Raw genomic sequence first — 27,384 nt, forward strand, 5'->3', positions numbered from 1 at the left:
AAATTTACCCCGTCTGCTGATACAGCCGTGGCCACAACAGCGTCATCTATCTGTTCAATAGTTTAGTTATGTGTAAATAAATTGTTACTTTGCTATCAAAAGCTATATTTGTCTTGTTGTTTGTTATTTTGTAGAAGGAAAACATTATTCAGATGTTTGGGGTGTCACAAAAGCATAAAATAGCTGTGTTAAAGTCAAAGTTATGTTTGAAATGTATGCTTTTACAAAAAGCTCAATTTCTCCGTTTTTTTCATCAGAAATTGGAAAATTGCTCAAACTAAGCTATTTTCTAATGCAATATCTAAAGAATGGAAAAAGATATGAACTTACTTTTTTTTCCTGCTGAAAGAAGAGAATCTTTCTTTTGGTGGGTTCCATGTTTATATAGCAATAGAACAGAATTTTCTGTGGGCCTTGCAAAATCAGTCAAAATCCAGTAAAACGGCCGGGAACGAAGGGGGTTGCTCCGGTGAAAATGGCTGGGAGTGAATGCGTTAACAAGCTAAACGATGACTGACGCATGTGGCGCTTTGAAGTTTCGACTTCCAAGCATCTCTGGCAAGATCAAACCTTGATGTCTGTCAATCATCGTTAACTTTAATAAGCAAATCCAGTGCAATGCCAGACCATGACAAGCAGCAGGAGGGAGAGTGAGATTGGATCGAGACAGCTCTTCTGTATTCTTTTTTTATAATTGGGAAAAAAAGAAGGGGGCACGAAGTTTGAAGCGCAAAGTAGCGAGGGATCACTGTATTTCCAATAAAAATCATTTTTCTTTAACCCTGTCAATGTTTGACTGTATTTTCTATTCATTTTGCAACTCAATAAATAAAAGTGAACAACTTCATGGGAAACTCAAAAGTGTCTGGTTGACCGAACCCAAACCTTTAGACGTAAGTGTACATAGAAATTATAATAAAGAATCCAAAGATCTTTTGTATTTATGTAGATTTTGCCTCAAATGGGAGGCGGGGTGGCTTCAATCTACACCTACGCCAATGGTATCAAATCATTCATGGCAAGCAGTTGGCTATGTAAACCTCTTTTGAACCTTAAAATGCACGTAATGTGTTGAGAAATATTTAGTATACAAAATGCGTGTAATAAGCTTACCTTATCAGCATTTTACAATACTGTTCCAAAAGAAGGCCAACATATATCAATAATAATCCTGTAAACAGTGCGAGATTTATTTTCTTACAAAAATATCTGACATTATAAAACACCTTAAAATATACACCCTACTAAGAACGATTCAAATAGTTTTCAAATGACAGCTCGTTGCTCAACTCAGACATGGGGGAAAGATTCATTTGCAAGCTTGTGGGCTTGAAAAACAGTCAAATGGTGAGAAGGGAAAAAAGTTTTACAGGAAGCTTCCATATCTGTTAGAAAAATACAACGGGGCTTCTCTTTCTCCTGGTAGCGCAGCTGAATAGCATCCGTGAGCGGAAAGTTCTGAGCGTTGGCAAGCGGCGGAACGACAGCACAGAAAATCTCAGACTGTATCAGTCAGTATGAAGACAGAAGTCACTCCATGTGTCGAGCTAACAATCTTACCAGTACAAGGTTGGTTTGCATTCGTGTGCCAGATACATGTCAAGGTGTCAATCAAATCCCAACCATCAGCGGATATATTCTTGAATGCTATGATTAACCCTTTCAGGAAGCTTCTCCTGTCATGTCAAGCAAAACAAAATGTCTTCATCCAAAACACAGTCCTAAGCTTTACCAGAAAGTGGTCTCTAAGTAAATTGAGAGAATTTTGAGTTGTACATTGGAGGCTTCTTTACCAGAACTTCAACTCCATTCGACTGATGCACATTTTCTGAAAAGTTTAAACGCCGTTTCCTTCTTTTATTCTGAACTTTGAGGATGTTCATTTTCTTGCACGATCAATGGGAGGGCATTCAACTTCCATATACAGTGGGGCAAATAAGTATTTAGTCAACCACGAATTGTGCAAGTTCTCCCACTTGAAAAGAACTGTCATTGTCAACATGGGTAAACCTTAACCATGAGAGACAGAATGTGGAAAAAAAAAAAACCTGAAAATCACATTGTTTGATTTTTAAAGAATTTATTTGCAAATCAAGGTGGAAAATAAGTATTTGGTCAATACCAGTAGTTCATCTCAATACTTTGTTATGTACCCTTTCTTGGCAATAACGGAGGCCAAACGTTTTCTGTAACTCTTCACAAGCTTTTCACACAATGTTGCTGGTATTTTGGCCCATTCCTCCATGCAGATCTCCTCTAGAGCAGTGATGTTTCGGGGCTGTAGTTGGGCAACACGGACTTTTAACTCCCTCCACAGATTTGCTATTGGGTTGAGATCTGGAGACTGGCTAGGCCACTCCTGGACCTTGAAATGCTTCTTATGAAGCCACTCCTTTGTTGCCCTGGCTGTGTGTTTGGGATCATTGTCATGCTGAAAGACCCAGCCACGTCTCATCTTCAATGCCCTTGCTGATGGAGGGAGATTTTCACTCAAAATCTCTCGATACATGGCCCCATTCATTCTTTCTCACAGTCGTCCTGGTCCCTTTGCAGAAAAACAGCCCCAAAGCATGATGTTTCCACCCCAATGCTTCACAGTGGGTATGGTGTTCTTCAGATAAAATTCAGTATTCTTTCTCCTCCAAACACGAGGACCTGTGTTTCTACCAAAAAGTTATATTTTGGTTTCATCTGAGCATAACACATTCTCCCAGTCCTCTTCTGGATCATCCAAATGCTCTTTAGCGAACCGCAGACGGGCCTGGACGTGTACTGTTTTCAGCAGGGGGACACGTCTGGCAGACCAGGATTTGAGTCCCTGGCGGCACATTGTGTTACTGATAGTAGCCTCTGTTACTGTGGTCCCAGCTCTCTGTAGGTCATTCACTAGGTCCCCCCGTGTGGTTCTGGGATTTTTGCTCACCGTTCTTGTTATCACTTTGACGCCACGGGGTGAGATCTTGCATGGAGCCCCAGATAAAGGGAGATTATCAGTGGTCTTGTATGTCTTCCATTTTCTAATAATTGCTCCCAAAGTTGATTTCTTAGCGTTTTACCTATTGCAGATTCTGTCTTCCCAGCCTGGTGCAGGTCTACAAATTTGTCTCTGGTGTCCTTCGACAGCTCTTTGGTCTTGGCCATAGTGGAGTTTGGAGTGTGACTGACAGATTGTGGACAGGTGTCTTTTATACCGATGAGTTAAAACAGGTGCCATTAATACAGGTAACTAACTAGTGGAGCCTCGTTCGACCTCGTTAGAAGAAGTTAGACCTCTTTGACAGCCATAAATCTTGCTTGTTTGTAGGTGACCAAATACTTATTTTCCACTCTAATTTGGAAATAAATTCTTTAAAAATCAAACAATGTTGATTTTCTGTTTTTTTTTTCCACATTCTGTCTCTCATGGTTGAGGTTTATCCACGTCGACAATTACAGGCCTCTCTAATCTTTTCAAGTAGGAGAACTTGCACAATTAGTGGTTGACTAAATACTTATTTGCCCCACTGTAAATATAAGAAATAAGTGGGCCTTTAACCCACAATATAGGCAAAGGGAAGGATTTCTTGGTTGTTTAATGTACTTGTATGCGCAATTGAGAGTCTGTATGAGTGCATTTAGGCCTTTTCAGGTTCTCGTTGGGCCATTTAATATATTTATATGGGAGATTGAGAACTTTGGGATGTTCATATGGACAACAGGTGGGCCCATATTACCAAAAGTGGGAGTCTGAGGGCTTTCAATGTCCTTATGTGGCAAACTTGTGGCTTTGTCCTCACATAGCAACAGAGGTGGGTAGGATAGCCAAAAATCTTACTCAAGTAAGAGTAGCAGTACTTCAGAATAATATTACTCAAGAAAAAGTAGTCATCCAAAAAATGTACTCAAGTACATGAAAAAAGTATTTGGTGAAAATTTGTTTAGTTTTGAGCAACATTGTGAGTTACTGTTTATACAGTGTATCACAAAAGTGAGTACATCCCTTGCATTTCTGCAGATATTTAAGTATATCTTTTCATGGGACAGCATTGACAAAATGACACTTTGACACAATGAAAAGTAGTCTGTGTGCAGCTTATATAATAGAGTTCATTTATTTTCCCCTCAAAATAGCTCAAAATATAGCCATTAATATCTAAAACCCTGGCTACAAAAGTGAGTACACCGCATGGGAACTACGTACATCCCTAAATGTCCAAATTGAGTACTGCTTCTCATTTTCCCTCCAAAATGTCATGTGAACCGTTACAGGAGTGCTGTCAGCATTGCTGCAGAGATTGAAGAGGTGGGGGGTCAGCCTGTTAGTGCTCAGACCATACGCCATACTCTACATCAAATTGGTGCGCATGGCTGCCACCTCAGGAGGAAGCCTCTTCTGAAGACGGTACACTAGAAAGTCCGCAAACAGTTTGCTGAAGACATGTCAACAAAGCACATGGATTACTGGAACAATGTCCTACGGTCTGATGAGACGAAGATTAATTTGGTTGGTTCTGATTGTCTGAAGCATGTGTGGCGGCGACCAGGTGAGGAGTACAAAGATAAGTTTGTCATGCCTACAGTCAAGCATGGTGGTGGGAATGACCCTCCCACCCGCACCTCTTCAATCTCCTCCTCTTCTGACTCCTGTAACGAGTCACATGACATTTTGGAGGGGAAAATGACCAGCAGTACTCAATTTGGACATTTAGGAATGTACATACAGTGCCTTGCAAAAGTATTCGGCCCCCTTGAATCTTGCAACCTTTCGCCACATTTCAGGCTTCAAACATAAAGATATGAAATTTAATTTTTTTGTCAATAATCAACAACAAGTGGGACACAATCGTGAAGTGGAACAACATTTATTGGATAATTTAAACTTTTTTAACAAATAAAAAACTGAAAAGTGGGGCGTGCAATATTATTCGGCCCCTTTACTTTCAGTGCAGCAAACTCACTCCAGAAGTTCAGTGAGGATCTCTGAATGATCCAATGTTGTCCTAAATGACCGATGATGATAAAGAGAATCCACCTGTGTGTAATCAAGTCTCCGTATAAATGCATCTGCTCTGTGATAGTCTCAGGGTTCTGTTTAAAGTGCAGAGAGCATTATGAAAACCAAGGAACACACCAGGCAGGTCCGAGATACTGTTGTGGAGAAGTTTAAAGCCGGATTTGGATACAAAAAGATTTCCCAAGCTTTAAACATCTCAAGGAACACTGTGCAAGCCATCATATTGAAATGGAAGGAGCATCAGACCACTGCAAATCTACCAAGACCCGGTCGTCCTTCCAAACTTTCTTCTCAAACAAGGAGAAAACTGATCAGAGATGCAGCCAAGAGGCCCATGATCACTCTGGATGAACTGCAGAGATCTACAGCTGAGGTGGGAGAGTCTGTCCATAGGACAACAATCAGTCGTACACTGCACAAATCTGGCCTTTATGGAAGAGTGGCAAGAAGAAAGTCATTTCTCAAAGATATCCATAAAAAGTCTCGTTTAAAGTTTGCCACAAGCCACCTGGGAGACACACCAAACATGTGGAAGAAGGTGCTCTGGTCAGATGAAACCAAAATTGAACTTTTTGGCCACAATGCAAAACGATATGTTTGGCGTAAAAGCAACACAGCTCATCACCCTGAACACACCAACCCCACTGTCAAACATGGTGGTGGCAGCATCATGGTTTGGGCCTGCTTTTCTTCAGCAGGGACAGGGAAGATGGTTAAAATTGACAGGAAGATGGATGCAGCCAAATACAGGAACATTCTGGAAGAAAACCTGTTGGTATCTGCACAAGACCTGAGACTGGGACGGAGATTTATCTTCCAACAGGACAATGATCCAAAACATAAAGCCAAATCTACAATGGAATGGTTCAAAAATAAACGTATCCAGGTGTTAGAATGGCCAAGTCAAAGTCCAGACCTGAATCCAATCAAGAATCTGTGGAAAGAGCTGAAGACTGCTGTTCACAAACACTCTCCATCCAACCTCACTGAGCTCGAGCTGTTTTGCAAGGAAGAATGGGCAAGAATGTCAGTCTCTCGATGTGCAAAACTGATAGAAACATACCCCAAGCGACTTGCAGCTGTAATTGGAGCAAAAGGTGGCGCTACAAAGTATTAACGCAAGGGGGCCGAATAATATTGCACGCACCACTTTTCAATTTTTTATTTGTTAAAAATTTTTAAATTATCCAATAAATGTTGTTCCACTTCACGATTGTGTCCCACTTGTTGATTCTTGACAAAAAAATTAAATTTCATATCTTTATGTTTGAAGCCTGAAATGTGGCGAAAGGTTGCAAGATTCAAGGGGGCCGAATACTTTTGCAAGGCACTGTAGTTCCCATGCGGTGTACTCACTTTTGTTGCTAGGGGTTTAGATATTAATGGCTATATTTTGAGTTATTTTGGGGGAAAATAAATGAACTCTATTATATAAGCTGCACACAAGACTACTTTTCGTTGTGTCAAAGTGTCATTTTGTCAGTGTTGTCCCATGAAAAGATATACTTAAATATCTGCAGAAATGCGAGGGCTGTACTCACTTTAGTGATACACTGTATGTTTATTTTATAAACAATAGTATTTTTTTCCTCAGCACAAAGTTATCTACATGAACTGTTATTATACTGTACTATAACATATTACATAACCACGATAAGCCAAATCAACACAAAAAGCAAAACAAAACATTGAAAAATAGAAATTAAGCACTATTAGTCCAATGAGCATGAGTGCCCTCTAGTGGAGAAAACATAGTTCATATGCTGAAACTAAAATGATCAAATTTCCGGTTTTCCGTGGTCAATCAGTGCCAAATAAAAACAGAGAGAGATTTAAATCCGCGCTTTCGAGTCATGTTGATGGCTGTGTCAAAGACTTAATTTTGGAATTGTTGTGCAAACAGTTAACATTTATGCTTTCCTTATTATAGTTGGTCACCAGATAGGATAACTTTTGTCTAGTCAGCCTTTTCCTTTATCCTGGGCCATGTGGCCCCCCATGTTGTCTATGTATTCTATTCTATGTTCTATGTTGCTTTCCTGCCCCTCCCATCCTATTGTTTGCCCCTGAATAAAGAGGGTTGCTTTCACAGGAACTGGAAGAGCAGCTACCAACTGCCACAAAAGCTACATCGACTTTCTGCGTGCTGTTTTTAGCGAAGCTAGGTGTACCTAAACTTAGCTTCAAATCTAACACTTAATTTTTTATGGTGCTTTAAAGACGCTACATGATTGAACAGGCTGGAGTAATCATAAAACGGCAAGCTTGAGTGATTGATATAATGGAGTGATGTGATTATTGTTGCGAGATCTCATTGGTGAAACTGGTTGAATAAACAGGAAAAATGTAATGTCTAGTGTAGCCCAAAGTAGCGGAGTAAGAGTAGCGTTTCTTCTTCAGAAATGTACTCAAGTAAAAAGTATGGCTTAATAAAACTACTCTTAAAAGTACATTTTTCTCTAAAAGTTACAGAAGTTAATGTAACGGAGTAAATATAACGTGTTACTACCCACCTCTGAATGGCAATGGGACATCTTAAAAACAAAACAAAACAAAAAAAACAGCAATTTTTTTTTTTTTGCATTGTTACAAAATGTTGCATTAATATCGATAGTTATCAACATTTAATTTGAACAGATCTTCAAAATATCAATCTATATAATAATAATATAAATCTCTCATATAGTTAGGCACAAACATTCCCTTTTTAACATTCATTTATAGATGAACGTACAGCACAGTGAAGAAAATAAGTATCTGAACACTCTGCCATTTTGCAAGTTCTCCCACTTAGAAATCATGGAGGGGTCTGAAATTTTCATCGTAGGTCCTTGTCCACTGTGAGAGAGATAATCTAAAAAGAAAAATCCAGGAATCATAATGTATGATTGTTTAACGATTTATTTGTGTGATATAGCTGCAAATGCGTATTTGAACACCTGAGAAAATGAATGTTAATATTTGGTACAGTACCCTTTGTTTGCAATTACAGAGGCCAAACATTTCCTGTAATTTTTCACCAGGTTTGCACTCACTGCAGGAGGGATCTTGGCCCACTAGTCCACACAGATCTTCTCTAGATCAGTCAGGTTCCTGGGCTCTCGCTGAGAAACACTGAGTTTGCGCTCTCTCCAATGGTTTTCTATTGGATTTAGGTTTGGAGACTGGCTAGGCTATGCTCGAACCTTCTTATGGAGCCACTCCTTGGTTTTCCTGGCTGTGTGCTTCGGGTCATTGTCATGTTGGAAAGACTCAGCCACAACCCATTTTCAATGCTCTGACTGCGGGAAGGAGGTTGTTCCCCAAAATCTCAAAAAACAGGGCCCCAGTCATCCTCTCTTTAATACAGTGGATTCATCCTGCCCCATGTGCAGAAAGACACCCACAAAGCATGATGCTATCACCGCCACGCTTCACAGTAGGGATGGTGTTCTTGGGATAGTACTCATCATTCTTTTTCCTCCAAACATGGCTAGTGGAATTTTGACCAAAAAGTTCTGTATTGGTCTCATCTGATAACAAAATTTGCTCTCATGACTCCTCTGTATCATCCAAATGGTCATAGCCAAACTTAAGACTGCCGTGACATAGTGCTGGTTTAAGCAGGGGAACCTTCCGTGCCATGCATGATTTCAAACCATGACGTTTTAGTGTAGGGCTGCAGCTATCGAATATTTTAGTAATTGAGTAATCGACTGAAAATTCTATCGATTAATCGAGTAATCGGATAAAACATTTTTTCAATGTTTATATTTTCGATGTACATTGTTGAAAACAGCCAACAATTGCATCTCAGATGTGACTAGAAAAAAAAAATCACTGCTTTTATCAAAAAACTTCTAGATTTTATAAAAAAAAAAAAACAACATTTTTAACCTAAAAATGTAATTACGCTTGATAACACACATCACTTGATAGCTGCGTTTTTTTCCCCCACATGTTTAAATTTCATTTCCATTTGTGTCAAGGTATGTTTAAGTTCTAGTTAAGTTTTAAGTTAGTCTAAACTGTAAGTACTGATAGGATTTTGAGTTTTTGCAGTGTTCATAATAAATGTATGATACTTGTTGTATTGGAGCACATTGGGGACCAGTGCTACTTGGTGTTTTATTCAGCAATGAGTACTGAGCTAAAACTGACAGTTAGCTTTATTATGTTTTAATTTTACACCCTCATCACTCTACAGCGCTGTGTTTTTACAGATTAAATAAAGCCAGTATGTAAGACACGTTAGCCACGCATCGACAGTGGTCATAATCAAAAGAAACCTAGTCCTCCGAAGGGCTAACGTAACATGAGCGAGTGACTATTAGCGCTAAGAAGTCTACTGCTTAAAGATGGCGGCTGTTTACTAACGCTGCCCAGACGCGGCCGAGTCTGTCATTTCGCATCTCGTCCTAAATGCATGCGATATCTATGAGACGCATCGGACACTCGCTGCTACCACACTAGCATCATGCGGGCGTAGTTTTTAGCAACGTTGGCGTAGTTTGTAGCGGCTGTCGGCTGCAGTAAGTTTTTTTTTTTTTTTTTTTTAATGCTTCTTCCTCTACACACATGACGTCAGCACGTTGTCCCGCATTAAAATTAGTCCGGGCTAAACGTGTTGCTTAGAGCTGGCAAAATTAAACGATTCCTTTAGGTGAATAAAATTACTCCGATCAGCTTTTAAACTCGAGTTACTCGAGTTGCTCGAGTATTTGTTTCAGCTCTATTTTAGTGCATTATCAACAGTAACCTTGGAAACGGTGGTCCCGGCTCTTTTCAGGTCATTGACCAACTCCTGTCGAGTAGTTCCGGGCTAATTCCTGACCCATCTTAGGATCATTGAGACCCAACGAGGTGATATCTTACATGGGGCTCCACTCCGATTGAGACTGACCGACATAATTAGCTTCTTCCACTTTCTAATGATTGCACCAACAGTGGACCTTTTTTCACCAAGCTGCTTGGCAATTGCTCCGTAGCCCTTTCCAGCTTTGTGGAGGTGTACAATTTTGTCTCTGGTGTCTTTGGACAGCTCTTTGGTCTCGGCAGTGTTACAAGTTTGATTCTTACTGATCGCATAGGGTGGACAGGTGCTAACGACATCAAACAGGAGCATCTGATTCAGGATAATACATGAAGTGGAGGTGGACTTTTAATAGGCGGACTAACAGGTCTTTCAGGGTCAGAAATCTATCTGATTGACAGGTGTTCAAATATTTATTTGCAGCTGTATCTCACAAATAAATTGTTAAAAAAAATCATGCATTGTGATTTCTGGATTTTTCTTTTTAGATGATCTCACTCACAGTGGGCACCTACGATAAAAATTTCAGACCCTTCGAAGATTTCTAAGTGGGAGAACTTGCAAAGTCTTCGAATACTTATTTTCTTCACTGTACGATTTATTCCATTGGCAATACTTTGTCCACCGTCAGAATATTAGCAACAAGATTCTAACGTTTGAATTTCTAGAGCCTTGTTGAATTGGCTCTACCTAGAGGAGAATAACACTTTAATTAGTGATCTTAAGTGAAACTGGTGGGGCACAAGTCAAAAGCCAAATATAATTTCCTGTCTTCAGCTCTATAGCCTTTCATTAATTGGATTTAGTAATCTCACAATGTGTCTTTTGAAAAAGGTCAAACAAGTCCCTTATCACTTGGTGCTACATTCTAAGTGTCGCTCCATGCTATGATTTTGGTTCATAGAATTAACATCAGTCCCTAGCTGCTCTGACACTTTGCATCTCTTTGTAGCCTCATTTTTAAAGCATATAACTACCTCGAGAATGGATTTATGTCCACCTGTGTTATAACTGCACAGTAAGCATCATGTATATTGCAAGGCTTTTAGATCAACATCGAATGGCTTGAGAAATAAATAAGCCCGAAACAAGAGCAATAGGACGGCAAGTAGTAAGAGAATGTTCTGTGTTGAACGTCAGTTGGACGTGTACAATTGAGTCTCACGTAATTCTTGTGTTTTGGCATCATAGCGGCATTGGGTGGAGGGCCAGCGAGAGAGTCCAAAGGGGCGCCAGCTGCCACAACGGAGATGGGGAGGGCCGTGCTCCTAAAGGCGAGGCGCTGTCTGAAGTGCACGAGCACACCTCGTAGCCGTTTTCGGCATGGTCCGGACGAGGGTGCGCGTTGACACGATTCTCAGTGCTCTTGGACTCTGCGCCCGGCGAGTCCGACTGCATGTCGGTGCACAGCAGCCAGTCCTTAGCGATGAGGCGTGGGTAGTCCGCCTCCACCTCCATGTCACTGCTCGGTACGCGCCAATACTCCTTCCCTTTGAAGAAGTATGACGAACCTGCACAGAATAAACATCAGATTGAAAGAAAATCTAAGAATCTCAAATCGGAGCGTTATTCTATATATGAAAGGCTGCTAGCTGATTAATTTCATATTTTTGTTGTTGCTTTGAACAGAAAATTGAGATGGAACACTAGATAGACTCTCCACAAGAAGCAGCAGGTTGGCAGATAGTGAAAAGTTCTTTTTAAAAGAATGACTTTAGGATTAAATTAGGGCTGTCAAAATTATCGCGTTAACGGGCGTTAATTAATTTTTTAAATTAATCACGTTAAAATATTTGACGCAATTAACGCAGATGTCCCGCTCAGACAGATTTAAATGTCAGCAGAGTGAAATGCCCATTTGTTAATTGTGTTTTATGGAGTTTTGCCGCCCTCTGCTGGCGCTTGGGTGCGACTGATTTTATAGGCTTCAGCACCCATGAGCATTCTGTAAGTAATTATTGACATCAACAATGGCGGGCTACTAGTTTATTTTTTGATTGAAAATTTTAAAAATTTTATTAAAACGAAAACATTAAGAGGGGTTTTAATATAAAATTTCTATAACTTGTACTAACATTTTTCTTTTAAGAACTACAAGTCTTTCTATCCATGGATCGCTTTAACAGAATGTTAATAATGTTAATGCCATCTTGTTGATTTATTGTTATAATAAACAAATATTGTCCTTATGTACCGTATGTTGAATTAGAGCAGGGCGGTAAACCGAAAATTTACCGTTACCGAAATTCTTCACGATGACCGACGTAATTTTGACCATGTCGGTAAATTCGGTAATTTAATAAAAGAAGAAAATATAGTCTTTTCATCCCGCTTTGACTCTGTGTTGTTCGGCTATGTTCATTCCCCTTTAAGAAAGCAGACAGTGTGCTTACGTTTGGAGTCACATGGTTTTCAGGAAGCCAATCAAACAGAAGCCCGGTAGGCTAACGCTAACTGCTAAGCTAGCGGCTAACGCTACAAGTAAACGGGATGGAGTCGGGCTTAAGTTAACTTCGCTAAACTTTCACCCGACATTAAGTAAACTCTTGACGGGTTCCAGATAGGGATGGAAAAACCGAGGCTTTCTGAAACAATGAACCACTTTTAAGACAATTGCCCTAAATTGAATCACTGTTTGACACACTGCAAGAGCCCCATCTACTGGATAAACAGTGCACGTTTCTTTTTAAAAGTAAAGTTGACAAATTGCCTCAGCATTACATATCTTCAATAGAATTAAGTGGATGTCGTCTATTCCAACCAGGAGATCGTGTCGTCATTAAGTGTGATTTACACAATTAAAATTGACCTCTTTCAGCCTGTGTCTTTGCTTTTGTCTGTGAAGATGTGTTCAAAGCAGTATTTGTAATACATGACAGTGCTAGTCTTGTAAGTGGCTCGTCCTAGATGACGGGGAGTAAGTATGTATTGTTTTTTTTTTGTAAAAATTACAGTACAGTAAGCACAGAGCTTGGGAACAGGAATATTATTTATTGCATACTGTAAGGATTTTCAAAATCATAAGATGTAAATAATTGAGCCGAATAAAAGAAAGGAAAGGTTTGTGAAACATTTTATTTTTTAATTAAGTATAATTTCGGGGGGGTTGGGGGGTGGCGGGTGGATGTATCGTATTTGGATCTATTCTAAATATCTAAACGTATGCCACTATCTAGTGTATAACAGTGCGGAATGAATTTAGTGAAAAAATTCAAGAATTCTTATTGTTTACAAGATTTTTTAAAAATACTTAATGTTTAGACTGCATGTGCAATTGTTAAATTTAAAAGCTGATAAATAAATTTAACGAGAAACGGTTAATTTGTATTCCATGCATTGATTCAAAATTTCAAATTATATAACAGTTTGCTTGGGCAAATTTGTCGTCATTTATCGTTATCGAGGTAAATCTGCTCAATTTATCGTGATACGTACTTAAGGCCATATCGCCCAGCCCTATGTTGAATGTAAATATCCATCTTGTGTCTTATCTTTCCATTCTAACAATAATTAACAGAAAAATATGGCATATTTTATAGATGGTTTGAATTGCGATTAATTGCTATTAATTACGATTAATTAATTTTTAAGCTGTAATTAACTCGATTAAAAATTTTAATTGTTTGACAGCCCTAATATATATATATATATATATATATATATATATACACAAATTTCCCACACAGCTGTTTTTGTTGTAGGTTGACACCTAACTGTAACTGATTTTTGGGTGCAGATCTGAAACTGCTCTCAGTTTTTCTCTATCTGGTCAGTTTTTAACAATACGCTTAATCCGTCAAAGAAAAACAACTGTATAACCACTGTACTTATTATAAGTACAGGGTTTCCCCTACAAATAAAATATTGTGGTGCACCGCCACACCAAAATGAAAGCCGCCACGCCTTACAAATAATATGTTTTTTGTTTTTTTTAAGACCATTTCAAACTAGCGGCAGCCTAGTGTGAAGGGTTCAGCAGCTACCCATTCATTGTGCATTGTAATATCGGTAACTAAGCGCGGCCCCCTAAAGAGACGATTCGAAATGGGGACCTGTGACGTCGGGGGTAGCGAGTAGGAAGAATGGGAGAACGGGCAAGATAGCGAGAGATAGCAGTCACGTGTAGCGGCAGCCAGCTGTTATTTTGTTATTGTTTTTCTTTATTATTGTTGCCACAAAAAAGTGGTAAGCCAATACCGGCTCCTCTCCTTTTTACCCCCATCCGGGCCATTACTAGATTTTGGACCGGACTTTCCGGCGAAAGTGAGCGGTGGACGGCCGTCTTGGACAGAAGGCCAAGTTTGAATGAAGTTGCGCCGAGAGGTGGCGCCCAAAGTAGAGCTTTGCTCTATTTTCAGAGCGCTGCCGCGCTAACGTCAACAACGCATCCAATAGCAGAGGGGCAGGCATGCTTATATCTGTGCTATCAGGCTGTTTCAGAAGACGGATATACGCAATCACGGCTGAGGAAAACTTGATGAATGCACTTTTTTTCCCCAAGTTTCACGAGCTCAGAGACACTCGAAAAAGGACTCTCATGCCTTTCCTTGCTAAGTTCCATACCTCGGTGTGCGTTTGTGTGGAAATGTAGTTTGCCTCAAATCCAACACAACTCAGGACTAATACATAGCCTCTCACTAATAAATGAAGTGAAATCATACCTTGATGGTAGTGCACTCCGCACTTTATCCTGTTCCCTGGTGCTCCCATATTTCACATATTGTATCGAAGTGTGGGGAAACAGTTATAAATCTATCATCAATTCATTAGTCATATTGCAGAAACGAGCAGTACAGACTATACATTAAGTTGGATTTTTTAATCACACCCATCATTTATTTGCTCACTCAAAACTTTTACAAATCAAAGACCTTGTCAACTATCATTCATCTATAATGTTATTTAAAGTATATAATAAATTACTGCCATGTGATATACAAAACCTATTTAAGGTTTGTGAGAGTCTGCAAGGCCATATTTCCCAGATTTCGAACAACTTGCAAACGTTTTTGTGTGTCTGTATGTGGAGTGAAACTTTGGAAATATTTAGACATCACTTCAAGCATTGTCAAAATATTTAACTATTACTATCCTCAAGGCATACAGTATACTCCACCTCCTCTGTGACCAATGTTGCTGCTGATTGAGCAGTTAAAGGACGACTCTTCCTGTATATCCACATCTGGTTTATACTGCCCCCTGGCACAAAATGTGGAGCTAGAAGGGCATTTCCATTCATTTTAATAGGTTAAGATTGTTTGAGATAAGATTATTTATGAGTACAGTCACAGAAGAAATTAAAGTCGAGGCACCACACTACTGTAATGAATGTGCATGCAGCCATGATGGTGCTCCCTTTAACTCTGTATTAGTACCTCCTCACTGCCTCAGCTATCTCTTTACACTGTACTCATGAATCAACCTGAAGGCAGATTAACACCTTCATCCGCTTCGAATTCCCTTCGCCAAACCTATCAGAATATAAATGAATGTGTGCTTGTGTTGATATACTTGGTCTATGTGTGCTGCGGGAAATCAAATTATATTGAAGGCATATTAACTGATTCCCCCATTTTATTTATTTATTTATTTTAAATTTTGTGTACATCTGTGCAAGTTCTGAATCTACTTTAGAGCTTGTTCCACTCTGTCAGTGCTTTGAATTATTTGAACATTACCACAAGGTTAATGTAAGTTAACCACTGTTACATTTATTTTTGTTCTCAATGTCCTAACTGCGAGGGAAATGGACACTTCGCATCACTTTCTCCCTAGTTTGTTTACAGGCTGCGTATTTGTGTATCCATGAATGGTCGGATGTTGGCAGTGGTCACTGAACGATTGATTAGGTTCAGTGAGTACTCGCTTGACTGCCTAAAAGTAGACAAAATTTGAGTTTTTGTTGACTAAAACTAGACAAAGACGAACACATTTTGAAAAGACAAAAATATGACTAAGACTCATAAGCAGTGTTGGGCACGTTACTTTAAAAAAAGTAATTAGTTACATTACTCACTACTTCTTCCTAAAAGTAACTGAGTTAGTAACTGAATTACTCTATAGTAAAAGTAACTAGTTACCAGGGAAAGTAACTATTTCCGTTACTTTAAAAAGAACTTGTTGTATGTCAAAGAATTTGAAATTTTCTGAGCAGTATTCGAGTCAGTGGAATAGAGAAGAACAGACAGGTAGTTAACTTGTTAGGTGCTTCAGCAGATTTGAATTGCTTACCACAGATGTCGACAAAAGCTTTGCCCCGGGACATAAATTACACATTACATGCAGGTTCTTTCCTTTAATTTCGACAAACTTGAAATAGTGTCTATATCTCCACCTCTTAAAGGACAATTTTTCTTCTGAATGCTCTGCCCTGTGCATCTGTTTTGCGTGTGTGTGTTTGCCGCACGCGCTGTTCCGGTTTGCTTGTGAAATCACCGGCTCTGATTGGCTTACCACGACACATGACTCTAACCCTCAGTCAATCACAATCACTTCCATCGCATCTCTTGAGGGGCCGCATTCAGGTAGGCTCGTTTCCCGACAATTCACGTCACCTTCAAAGCGTCTGGCGTCCTCAAGATGGAAGCAGAATTATTGCTGGCTGACAGTGGGAGATGGGAACGAGGCTAGCATCAGGTGTAGCAAACACAGAAACGTTACCAAACTTTGGAAAGCATTGTCTAATTGAATGAGCAGGGACAAACAGCTTGGAGTCAGAAGTACGTGCGCTATTCTCGAACCTGAATGCACCCCAAGTCTTGGATGACAAATCAACAGAGCAGGGAGTCGACTTGACACGGCTGGTAGTTTCTTCAATTTATTCAGAGTAAGTAACGCACCGCTTTTGACCGTCAGTAACGGTAACGGCGGAAAAAGTAGTTAGTTAGATTACCCCGTTACTGAAAAAATAACGCCGTTATGTTACGGCGTTATTTATAACGGCGTTACTCCCAACACTGCTAATAAGTATTTTCTTCCAAAAGACTAAGACTACGACAAAGAATAAAATGGCTGCCAAAAACAACACTGGTACCTCGTGCATGCTCGACAGTTTACGAACTACCACAACTACTACAAAGACAGCGTTCTATTTCACTTACAGTGTGTGTTGGAGTTTTTGTATTGGAAATAAAATGTGCCTGTGTATTATAATGCAAATCCCCGCAGCTAGACGGCACAATGACACACGAACACATTTGAAAACTAAAAGGGCCAGTAAGCCTTGGTTTAACACCCCCTTTTCACAACATTTTTGTGCCATGTAAACGCCTGTTCTGTCAGCAATTTACCTTTCCGTTCCAATAGCTCCTTATTCAACGTGACCCGGTAGCAAGCAAGGTGTCAGGGGGTGTTATTAAAAAAAGAAAAACATTTTTCTACAAATATATCAAATCCCCATAGTGCAATACGCTATTGTTTCAATATGTTTTATTTATTTTAATAAACAAACAAACAAACAAAAAAAAATTATCTTTAAAACTTTTTTTACCCTCCAACACCATGGGGTACTGCAGCACCCTCAGCACACCACTTCCCACGCCACTGATTGCCTGTAACATAACTCCAACCAGCATATGGCTCATATACAGTATGTTTATACGTATTTTCCAATGTTAATTTCCTGAACTTTGTGTATAGTCCCTGACAAAAGTCTTGTCGCTTATCCATTTTGTAGAAACAATTGCTAATAACCTGACTTTTAATTATTCAATTGGTTTCAGAAATGGCTCATATAAAAGCGAAGACCCTCCCAAATGATGTTGAATGTCCAAAAATATTTGTTTTACAGAAAAAAGATGTATCATTTAATGAAGACATAAAGGTCAAATTTTGGCAAGACAAAAGTTTTGTCGCCTACAGAAAGTAGGGCAGAAATGCGGGCTCCAGTAGTCTCCACAGTCGCCGCAAATATTGCAAGAGACCTACTGGTGCCCACATGGATCCGAGATTCACTCAGAAAACAGTGAAGTTTGGTGGTGGAAAAATCCAGTATGGGCGTGTGCGAGAGATCTGCAGGGTGGAAGGCAACATAAATAGTCTGAAATATCAACAAATCTTAGCTGCCTTTTACATTCCTAACCATAAAAAGGGACAAATTCTGCAGCAGGATGGTGCTTCATTGCATACTTCAATCTTTACCTCAAAGTACCTCAAGGCAAAGAAGATCAAGGTCCTCAAGGACTGGTCAGCCCAGTCACCAGACATGAACATCAATGAGCATGTCTGGGGTAAGATGAAAGAGGAAGCATGGAAGACAAAACCCAAGAATGTTGATGAACTCTGGGAGGCATGCAAGACTGCTTTCTTTGATGTTCCTGCCTGATGACTTCATCAATAAATTGTATGAATCCTTGCCGAACTGCATGGATGCAATCCTTCAAGCCCATGGAAGTCATACAAGATATTAAATTTGGATCCCACAGCATCACTACTTAATTCGCTTATGTTATGTAACATATTTTTGTATTTGAAGTACATTTTTTGTTTAATTTTCACACTACTTTCTGTAGGCGACAAAACTTTTGTCTTGCCAAAATTTGACCGTTATGTCTTCATTAAATGGTACATCTTTTTTCTGTGAAACAAATATATTTCTGTACATTCAACATCTTTTGGGAGGGTCTTAGCTTTCATATGAGCCATTTCTGAAACCAATTGAATAATTAAAGTCAGGTTATTAGTAAGGGTGTAACGGTACATGCATTTGAACCGTTTCTGACATAATGTAACCCTTACTTTTCGAGGCTGTGAGTCAATCGGGTTACAGTTTCTTTGTATAGATCATATTTACTCCGTCTTCTCTACTATAATGTGGACCAACACGGTAGGACAGTATAACCCAGAAACGTCAACGGCGCGGCAACGTGGCCGCCGCGAGAACGCAAAGAAACGCGGGCGTTAAAGTCAATCAGCCAATGCACACCAGTCGCAGTGCAGCCGCGTGTTAGATGCGTCCCAGAAGCGGCTCAACACGACGCACGCGAAAAGAATGGCAGAGTTTATTATTTGACGCGAAACGCGACCCTCCTGCATCAATACTACTACCGGTAGCTAGGATCGGGCAGACCGGATGTCACTCTTGTAAAAATACGGTGGATCTGGTCAATTTTCAAACTAATATGCAATCGTAACCCACTTTTTGAGTCCATCAGATCTCTTGAGTGGTAGATCGGGGCACAGTTGACTTGTCTTTGTTGATTTACTGCTGTCTTCTCTGCTATAATAATAACCAAAACGGCCCCGTGTTCAATACAAAACCCTCCTACCACAACAAAACAAGTAGGAACTAATATTCACATAGGAACTAAAGTTATACAACATAAAATATTCAATATAAATGAATACTACATCACATTTGTAAAATATAAACACATAATAAAATAAATAATAACGTATTTAAATAAAATAAATTGAAATGAGCTAAAACACCTGTAATTAAATAATAAGAATTATACACAGATCCTGCTTACACAATTACATTTATTCATTTCTGCATGGTGCTTTAACTTGAGAAAATCCACCAATAAAGCTTTTGAAAACCGTTCATAAGAAAAAAAAAATATTCATTGAGGCATTTCATTTGTAAAATATATGTTAAAATCTTTGTCATTGGGATTGCTTTTCTCTTTAGCACAGGACTTCTTTTTTCTTCTTTCTTTCAGAAACAAAGCTGACCAATACGCGGGGTCGGAAAGGCAAATTGTTGTTGGATTATCTTTAAACACCCGCTACTTTTTTAGCAGAATTCTAGCTTTGTATAGGCTAATGTTCCTATTGTTGAAAGCACAAAGGTGTGTAATAAACAACTAGCAAATTTATATTTTGCATTTTGTTTTCTTACTGTACCGAAAATGAACCGAACCGTGACTTCAAAACCGAGGTACGTACCGAACCGAGATTTTTGTGTACCGTTACACACCTAGTTATTAGCAATTGTTTCTACAAAATGGATAAGCGACGAGACTTTTGTCAGGGACTGTAGGGCAACAATGCTTACACTTGTGTAAGATGTACTATGCAGTCACATTTTGAGGTAGCACAGTGTTTGTCTTTTATTATTATATTTAAAACATATTTTTAAACCATGAACTGATCTTTTTTTGGTGCTCTCTTTTACAAAAACATTAAACAACAGAAACATTATGCTCTTATGAACACCTGATGGGAAGTACAGATATAGTTTACTCCTCTGGAGCGCCGTTCCAAAGTAAGTCAAAGAGCCCGGGAGCATCTCCGGCTAATTAGTTGTTTTTGTGCCGGTTGTGAAGAGACACAAGTGTCTTATCAAAGGTTAATCTAATCAGTCGAATGCATACAAATCAATCACATAAACAGAATGCAAAGGTTGTTGCTGGTCTTGCTAAATGCTACTATTTAGTTCAAGAAATCTGGAAATGTGTAGCTTTGTATTCATGACTGATGGTACTAGAACTAGACTGACAAAATAATTTGACATTAATTCGCAGACGATTGGCTTTATAATCAATCTCATTAGGTGCGGTTACATGCACAAAACGTCTCGAATTTCCAGGCGCGATCCATGCAAATTTAAATGAAAAATCGGACAAGATAAATATCACTTTAATCATAATGTGGCCCATTAGTGGCTATGGCCTCAGTATGCCCATACTATTGGATGCAAAACGGCAGTTTTTTTTTTTTTCAAAACAATTATGGTTTTCTTTTATAATTGGCTTATGTGACTTATATTTAGACATACCTTATATTCTGAAAATTACATTGTAGCTCAAAGGAAGACAAAAACATTTTGAAGTGACTAAAATATGACTAAGATGAATAAGTATTTTCTTTCATAAAAAACACGCAAATTTAAATGGCTACCAAAAACAACACTGACGCTAACCTGAATTTGAGAAAATACCGCAACCAATAAATTGGAGTTCCTCTGACGACTTACCATCGGACCACCTCATGGCATCATCCATATGGGGGGGCAGCCCCTTCCAAAGCGTGCTGTCCTTGGGGTAGCCCAGATCCATTCGTCTCAGGTGGTCATCATATCGCCAGTAGCGGTTGTCCTTGAAGAAGTAGGTCTTTTCATTGTGGAGCCACACAAAGGCTGCGTCCACGCCCTCCAAAGGCAGGCCGAAGTCGCTGATTGGACGTGGGTAACCCTCCTCTACGATATTGTCTTTAAATACCCAGTACTTGAGACCTAGAGAAGATCATAATAATAGTAATGGATTTGTTAGGTTTTTTATTATGGAATTAAAACAAACAACAGGATAGCTCAGTGATGAAGTAGTTGGCACATCTGCTCTGAGCTTCAGGGTTTAAATCTCAGCTGTATTGAGTTTGCGTGTACTCCCTGTGCTTACTTTGGAGCGTTCAATGTTTCTTTGTGCTGCTGCAGACAATGTAAAAAAGGTTTGAAAATAAACTTCCGGAGACACACCTTTAAAAAAGACTATTTTGTGATCCCCAGGTCTTTCATAGACAGCGTCCACGCTGTCCACGCTGTGTGGAAGGCCTCTCCAGAATCGATGGATTTGAGCCGGACGCAGAGACACCAGGTTCTTCTCTCGTGTCAGTCGCCAGAAGTACTTTCCTAAAACAGCAAGCAATAGGATTACCACAGTCAGCGCATGGAACTTCTCTTTTAACGACAATGTGGAAACAAGCCTTGTGTCTGAATGGGACAAACATATTTGGACAGTTTGGTTTCAATCAAAACATTAATATCAGATATCATTACCAATAGTTCGAGTCAGGTACTCTTGTGTGTGAATAATAAGAATGATGCATATCTATATGCCAAATTAGAGTACTGTTTAACAAATGGTTTTAATCGAGTAATTGGCTGCTCCACACAAAGGCTGAAAAGTGGATTTAACGGCACTACAGTACTTAGTTTTGTAATGGAAATTAAATAAAATATTTCATTAAGAATTTTATTATTCTACAAAGTATTTGTTGTACAGTGATCCCTCATTTTTCGCGGTTAATGGGGACCAGAACTCGCCGCGATAAGTGAAAAAACGTGAAGTAGCACCCCCCCCAATTGTGTGTTCAATGTATTTATTCAGGTTTAGCATTGGAAAGAGATACATATAAGACATGTTTATTTCCCTTTTATTTCCCCAAAGTATAATAAAAAAAAAAAAAAAAAAAAAAACAACAACAACAAACGTTTATGTATATTAAATGATTTTTAAGCACTTCAATGTAATGTAATGTAATGTTACTGTTAGGGGTGTCAAGCTATTAAAATTTTTAATCGAGTTAATTACAGCTTAAAATTTAATTAATCGTAATTAATCGCAATTCAAACCATCTATAAAATATGTAAATTATTGTTGAAATGGAAAGATGAGACACAAGATGGATATATACATTCAACATACGGTACATAAGTACTGTATTTGTTTATTATAACAATAAATCAACAAGATGGCATTACTATTATTAACATTCTGTTAAAGCGATCCATGGATAGAAAGACTTGCAGTTCTTAAAAGATAAATGTTAGTACAAGTTATGGAAATTTTATATCAAAACCCCTCTTAATGTTTTCGTTTTAATAAAATTTGTAAAATTTTCAATCAAAAAATAAACTAGTAGCCTGCCATTGTTGATGCCAGTAATTACTTACACAATGCTCATGGGTGCTGAAGCCTATAAAATCAGTCGCACCCAAACGCCAGCAGAGGGCGACAAAACTCCGACACAACAAGTACAAATTTCACAGTGCTGTCATTTTAATGTTTGAGCGGAGCATGTGCGTTTATTGCGTCAAATATTTTAACGTGATTAATTAAAAAAAAAAAAAAATTCCCGCCTGTTAACGCGATAATTTTGACAGCCCTAGTTAATGTCCCACGGAATTACTTTTAAACAAGAATAAAGTAAAAAAATGCTTGTCTATATTAAATGCTTCATTGAGTAACTCCACCCAAATCCGCTCAAGCTGCTCACTTACACACAATGAGTTGCCACGGCAACTGTTTAACAAGCTAAACGATGATTGACGCATGCGGCGCTTTGATGTTTCGGCTACCAAGCATCTCTGGCAAGATCAAATCTTAACGTCTGTCAATCATCGTTAATTTTAATAAGAAACTCTAGTGCACTTCCGGACTAACAAAGAGCAGGGAGAGGAATAGGGAGTGGGACAACGCGATCGGTTCAGGACACCTCATCTGTATTTTTTTTTTTTTTTAATTGAAAAAAAAAAATCCGCGATGGACTAAGGGCGCGAACTTTGAAGTACCGAGGGATCACTGTAGTTCCTGTCATATGTTCATAATGCGTGAAATTTTCATATTTTACGTGGAGCAGGGCAGCTTGCATCATAGCAGTGTTTGAGTCGTGTCGCTCATGTGAGATGTGCTGCGCCTCTCCCTCACTCGCCTCACCAGAGTTTAGGATGCATTTCAAGCTAGACTACGCTTCATCTTGCTTGTTTGGAAACACATGGTAAGATTTGTTTTCTTATCTTGGCAAGAGAGAATAGGCAATGTTGCTTTAGCCTTTAAAGGTCGGTGCTGAGCGATCAGCATACACTAAATGTACTGTAACTCGACGCTTTAGCATAGCATTTGCGTTAGCATTAGCATCAACTCTAGCATGGCGAGCATTTTCTTAAATGCTCGGACAACTTTTTTTTTCTTTTCTTTTTAAATACAGTTCGTAGCTTCGAGGGTGGGTTTAATTGAAAATAATGTACTGCTTAGTGTGTATTATCATCATGAAGTTAGCGTTGTCCTTGTAGACACCACAATATGTGCTCGTCTGTCTATGTTCATTTGACATTGCTGGTAACCATTATTTTTTTAACTTTTAAATTTTACAGACAAAATCATTTTGTTGCTGACGACTAAAACAAGACGAAGATGAACACATTTTGAAACTAGAAACTGCAATTTCTGGAGAAATTACGATGGGGCTTTGGTGTGGTAGATACAGATCTATCATGTCACTTTCTGTTTATTTGGGGACATTTAGGGCAGGGGTCCCCAACCTATTCCACTAAGGCACACTGTGGGTGCAGGATTTCATTCTTACCAAACAAGATGACAACACTTTTTCCCCAATCTGGTGTTTTACAAGTGCAATCAGTTGATTGCAGTCAGGTGTGGCTTGTTTTAGCAGAAGCCTCATTGGTTCAACTGTCTCTGCTGGATCGGCTGGAACAAAAACCAGGACCCACAGTGTGCCTTGAGGACTGGGTTGAAAACCCCTGATTTAGGGAACACGTCCTGTTGATGTCAGGTCACTTTCTGTTTATTTGGGAACATTTTAGTGGCACGTCCAGTTGATATTAGGCAATTTCCTGTTTATTTTGGGACATTTTCGTGGACACGTTGCATATTGCATGGCTGTCAATGGCATCGACTTACTTGGGTGGCAGTTGAATGTCAACGGGCTGACATGGTAAATGGTCAAAAATCACAAAGATCTGTGTTTTTTTGCCATTAAAAATGAATGGGAAATTCGGACTTACATGGCTGTCAATGGCATCACATTAGAAATTAATAGGCCAGTTTTTGGCGAATCTTGAGGGAACCGTAAGTATTTGGCAAATTCTGTATACAACTTTTATACCGCCCTGGAATTTTTGATGTGTAAATTATGTTATTTGGTCCAAAAAATTGTAGGACAAGTAGCGTTTTGAACCCCCCCCAAAAACCCGCGTTTACAGGCAAATGGAAAATGGGTCGTTCGAAAAGTCCCTGCGTCGTGCGAAAATTCCGGTCAATTTGACATTTGAACAATGACGGTCGGTCAAACAGTTTGGGTTGTTTGGCGCGCTGAAGAAATGCCATTTAAAACAAAACAAAAAAAAGAATTTTACTATCTGGGCCTTTGCAATCTAATGACTAAAATACGACAAAGATTAATATGTATTTTCATCCAAAAGACAGACAAAAATAACAAGGCTGACAAAAACAACATTAGTTTCAAGTTAGTTTTTATGCCAGTGCAAAACTGCAAGAAAGATTGTTTTTGACTGAAGGTAGTATAATTCGCACAGCATTTACTGTATATATTAGCTGTATTTTAAATACCTCTGTGCAATTTTTAGACCAGAAATTTCACAATAACCCACTCTTGCCATTTTTTAATGTCTCTTATAAATACTGTGTTAATTCTAAATTAAACATATCATATGCTGTCCTTATTTTAATATCTGTCTTTTAAATTAAAGATCATTTTTGCACCTTGCTATTGTTTGAAGTAAGATTAAATAGAGCAGCAAAACTGACCAATGAATATAATTAGGACAAGCACAACAAAGTTTTTATTTCAGTCTAACAATAATCATGTTATCTATTGCAGTTACTTTGTGATTCCTACTCCTAATTTGTAATAAGCCTAAGTAATTTTGCATATTAACATCAGCTAAACTTCAGTTAATAAATGCGGTATGACCTTATTAAACACACTGTTCTGCAAATAGCTTAGTCGCACGAGCTAATGAGCAAGAAAAGATACATTCCTCATTAAAAAGCTAATACGTCTGAAGCAGCCTTGGGCCCGTTGGACCATTTTGTTTAGAGCGTAAAATTCGGTGATGGTATGTGAGGAGCACGCTGGGAGCAACACATCACTTGGCTTTCTATTGATCGCTGGATCGCCCACTCTGTGCCCGCATCTCTTTTACTTCCTTTCATTTCATCTCCTTTCATCGCTTTTGTCTCTTTCACACAATCATCTGCGATCCTTGGGGCTCATCGGTCTGCTTGTCTTGTACACATGCTCCTTTGAGGTTTAAGTACCTTTGAAAAAGAAGGCCTCCCCTCGTATTTGGGCAACGGCATCAAAGTGACCGGTGCATCTGTCTGGCGAATCTCGCACCAGCCTGTGTGAAATAAACAATGGAGAGTGCACAAGATTAATAAAAGCAAGGATTTTATATGATACCAAGTAAAATCATTACAATCACGTAGAAGAAAGGCATGCATTAGAGGGGATGTATTTGCTTCAATTAAAATGGCTAAATAGTGGACGAAATGATCACATGCTGACGAGCCCTTATCCGCCAACCAGCGCATTTCCACTGGGATAATAAGTGATTTCAAGTCATGGCGTGGTTGGCCTGCCAATGATGAAGCCATTAGTCCCACAGGGGTGCCACTGTGAGTGGAAGGCAGTCAACTACCCTATTATAAACAAACATGCCCTCTCATTGCTCTGTTGACACAACACTGCTGCCTAGCGGTCAAATATTGAGACCTTGGTCAAGAAACGGCAGCTTTTCCTACCCCAGGCAACCTGTGGAAAAGCTAACGGAAGAGAGGAAACAAGATTTTCTTGTGTGAATCGTTCCTTGGGGCTACACATTATTTATGTTAATTAAAAAAGAGTTGCATGTTTGTACTTTGTCAGACTTATTAGGAGTACACATTCTTCGGTCCAGTTGTGTCTAATAACTTGAACGGGATTCAGGCTGCTTTGGCTGATAATTAACACATTCAAACGGCAAGGGTATGCATTGACAGAAACCCAACTCATTATGGTTAGGGAGCTGAATTGAGTGCTATTTATTTTGCCTTGCTTGAAATTGGCTTGAAACTTCAAGTTCAGCCAGCTTTGTATTTTTAATTTAATTCTTATTTAGTGTTTTTTTGTTTTGTTTTTTTTGCCTTGCACAACAACATTTGTTGATCTTGTTCCCGTTCGTTCATCTTAAAATGGAATATAATGGATATACAGTGGGGCAAATAAGTATTTAGTCAACCACCAATTGTGCAAGTTCTCCTACTTGAAAAGATTAGAGAGGCCTGTAATTGTCAACATGGGTAAACCTCAACCATGAGAGACAGAATGTGGAAAAAAAAAATCACATTGTTTGATTTTTAAAGAATTTATTTCCAAATTAGAGTGGAAAATAAGTATTTGGTCACCTACAAACAAGCAAGATTTCTGGCTGTCAAAGAGGTCTAACTTCTACTAACGAGGTCTAACGTGGTCTAACGAGGCTCCACTCGTTACCTGTATCAATGGCACCTGTTTTAACTCATTATCGGTATAAAAGACACCTGTCCACAATGTCAGTCAGTCAGTCACACTCCAAACTCCACTATGGCCAAGACCAAAGAGCTGTCGAAGGACACCAGAGACAAAATTGTAGACCTGCACCTGGCTGGGAAGAAAGAATCTGCAATAGGTAAAACGCTTGGTGTAAAGAAATCAACTGTGGGAGCAATTATTAAAAAACGGAAGACATACAAGACCACTGATAATCTCCCTCGATCTGGGGCTCCATGCAAGATCTCACCCCATGGCGTCAAAATGATAACAAGAACGGTGAGCAAAAATCCCAGAACGACACGGGGGGGACCTAGTGAATGACCTACAGAGAGCAGGGACCACACTGACAAAGGCTACTATCAGTAACACAATGCGCCGCCAGGGACTCAAATGAAAGAAAAGTACACGTCCAGGCCCGTCTGCGGTTCGCTAGAGAGCATTTGGATGATCCAGAAGAGGACTGGGAGAATGTGTTATGGTCAGATGAAACCAAAATAGAACTTTTTGGTAGAAACACAGGTTCTCGTGTTTGGAGGAGAAAGAATACTGAATTGCATCCGAAGAACCCACTGTGAAGCATGGGGGTGGAAACATCATGCTTTGG

The 27,384-nt window shown here is 39.2% G+C and overlaps 1 protein-coding gene across 3 annotated transcripts in view; it reads right to left on the bottom strand.

The window, feature by feature from the left end:
- Positions 1–6,502: 6,502 nt before the first annotated feature.
- Positions 6,503–27,384, bottom strand: part of mmp17a (matrix metallopeptidase 17a) — a 265,578-nt gene continuing 244,696 nt past the window's right edge. For all 3 annotated transcript variants that reach the window (XM_057818400.1, XM_057818399.1, XM_057818401.1), the window contains 4 exons: positions 25,526–25,608; positions 21,202–21,354; positions 20,704–20,961; positions 6,503–11,296 (listed from right to left, as the gene is read on the bottom strand). In XM_057818400.1, coding sequence (XP_057674383.1) covers positions 10,971–11,296; positions 20,704–20,961; positions 21,202–21,354; positions 25,526–25,608 — 820 coding nt within the window. In that variant the 3' untranslated portion in view covers positions 6,503–10,970. The remainder of the gene's footprint in view (positions 11,297–20,703; positions 20,962–21,201; positions 21,355–25,525; positions 25,609–27,384) is intronic.

The sequence above is a fragment of the Corythoichthys intestinalis genome, chromosome 17, assembly GCF_030265065.1.
Source record: "Corythoichthys intestinalis isolate RoL2023-P3 chromosome 17, ASM3026506v1, whole genome shotgun sequence".
NCBI lineage: Eukaryota > Metazoa > Chordata > Actinopteri > Syngnathiformes > Syngnathidae > Corythoichthys > Corythoichthys intestinalis.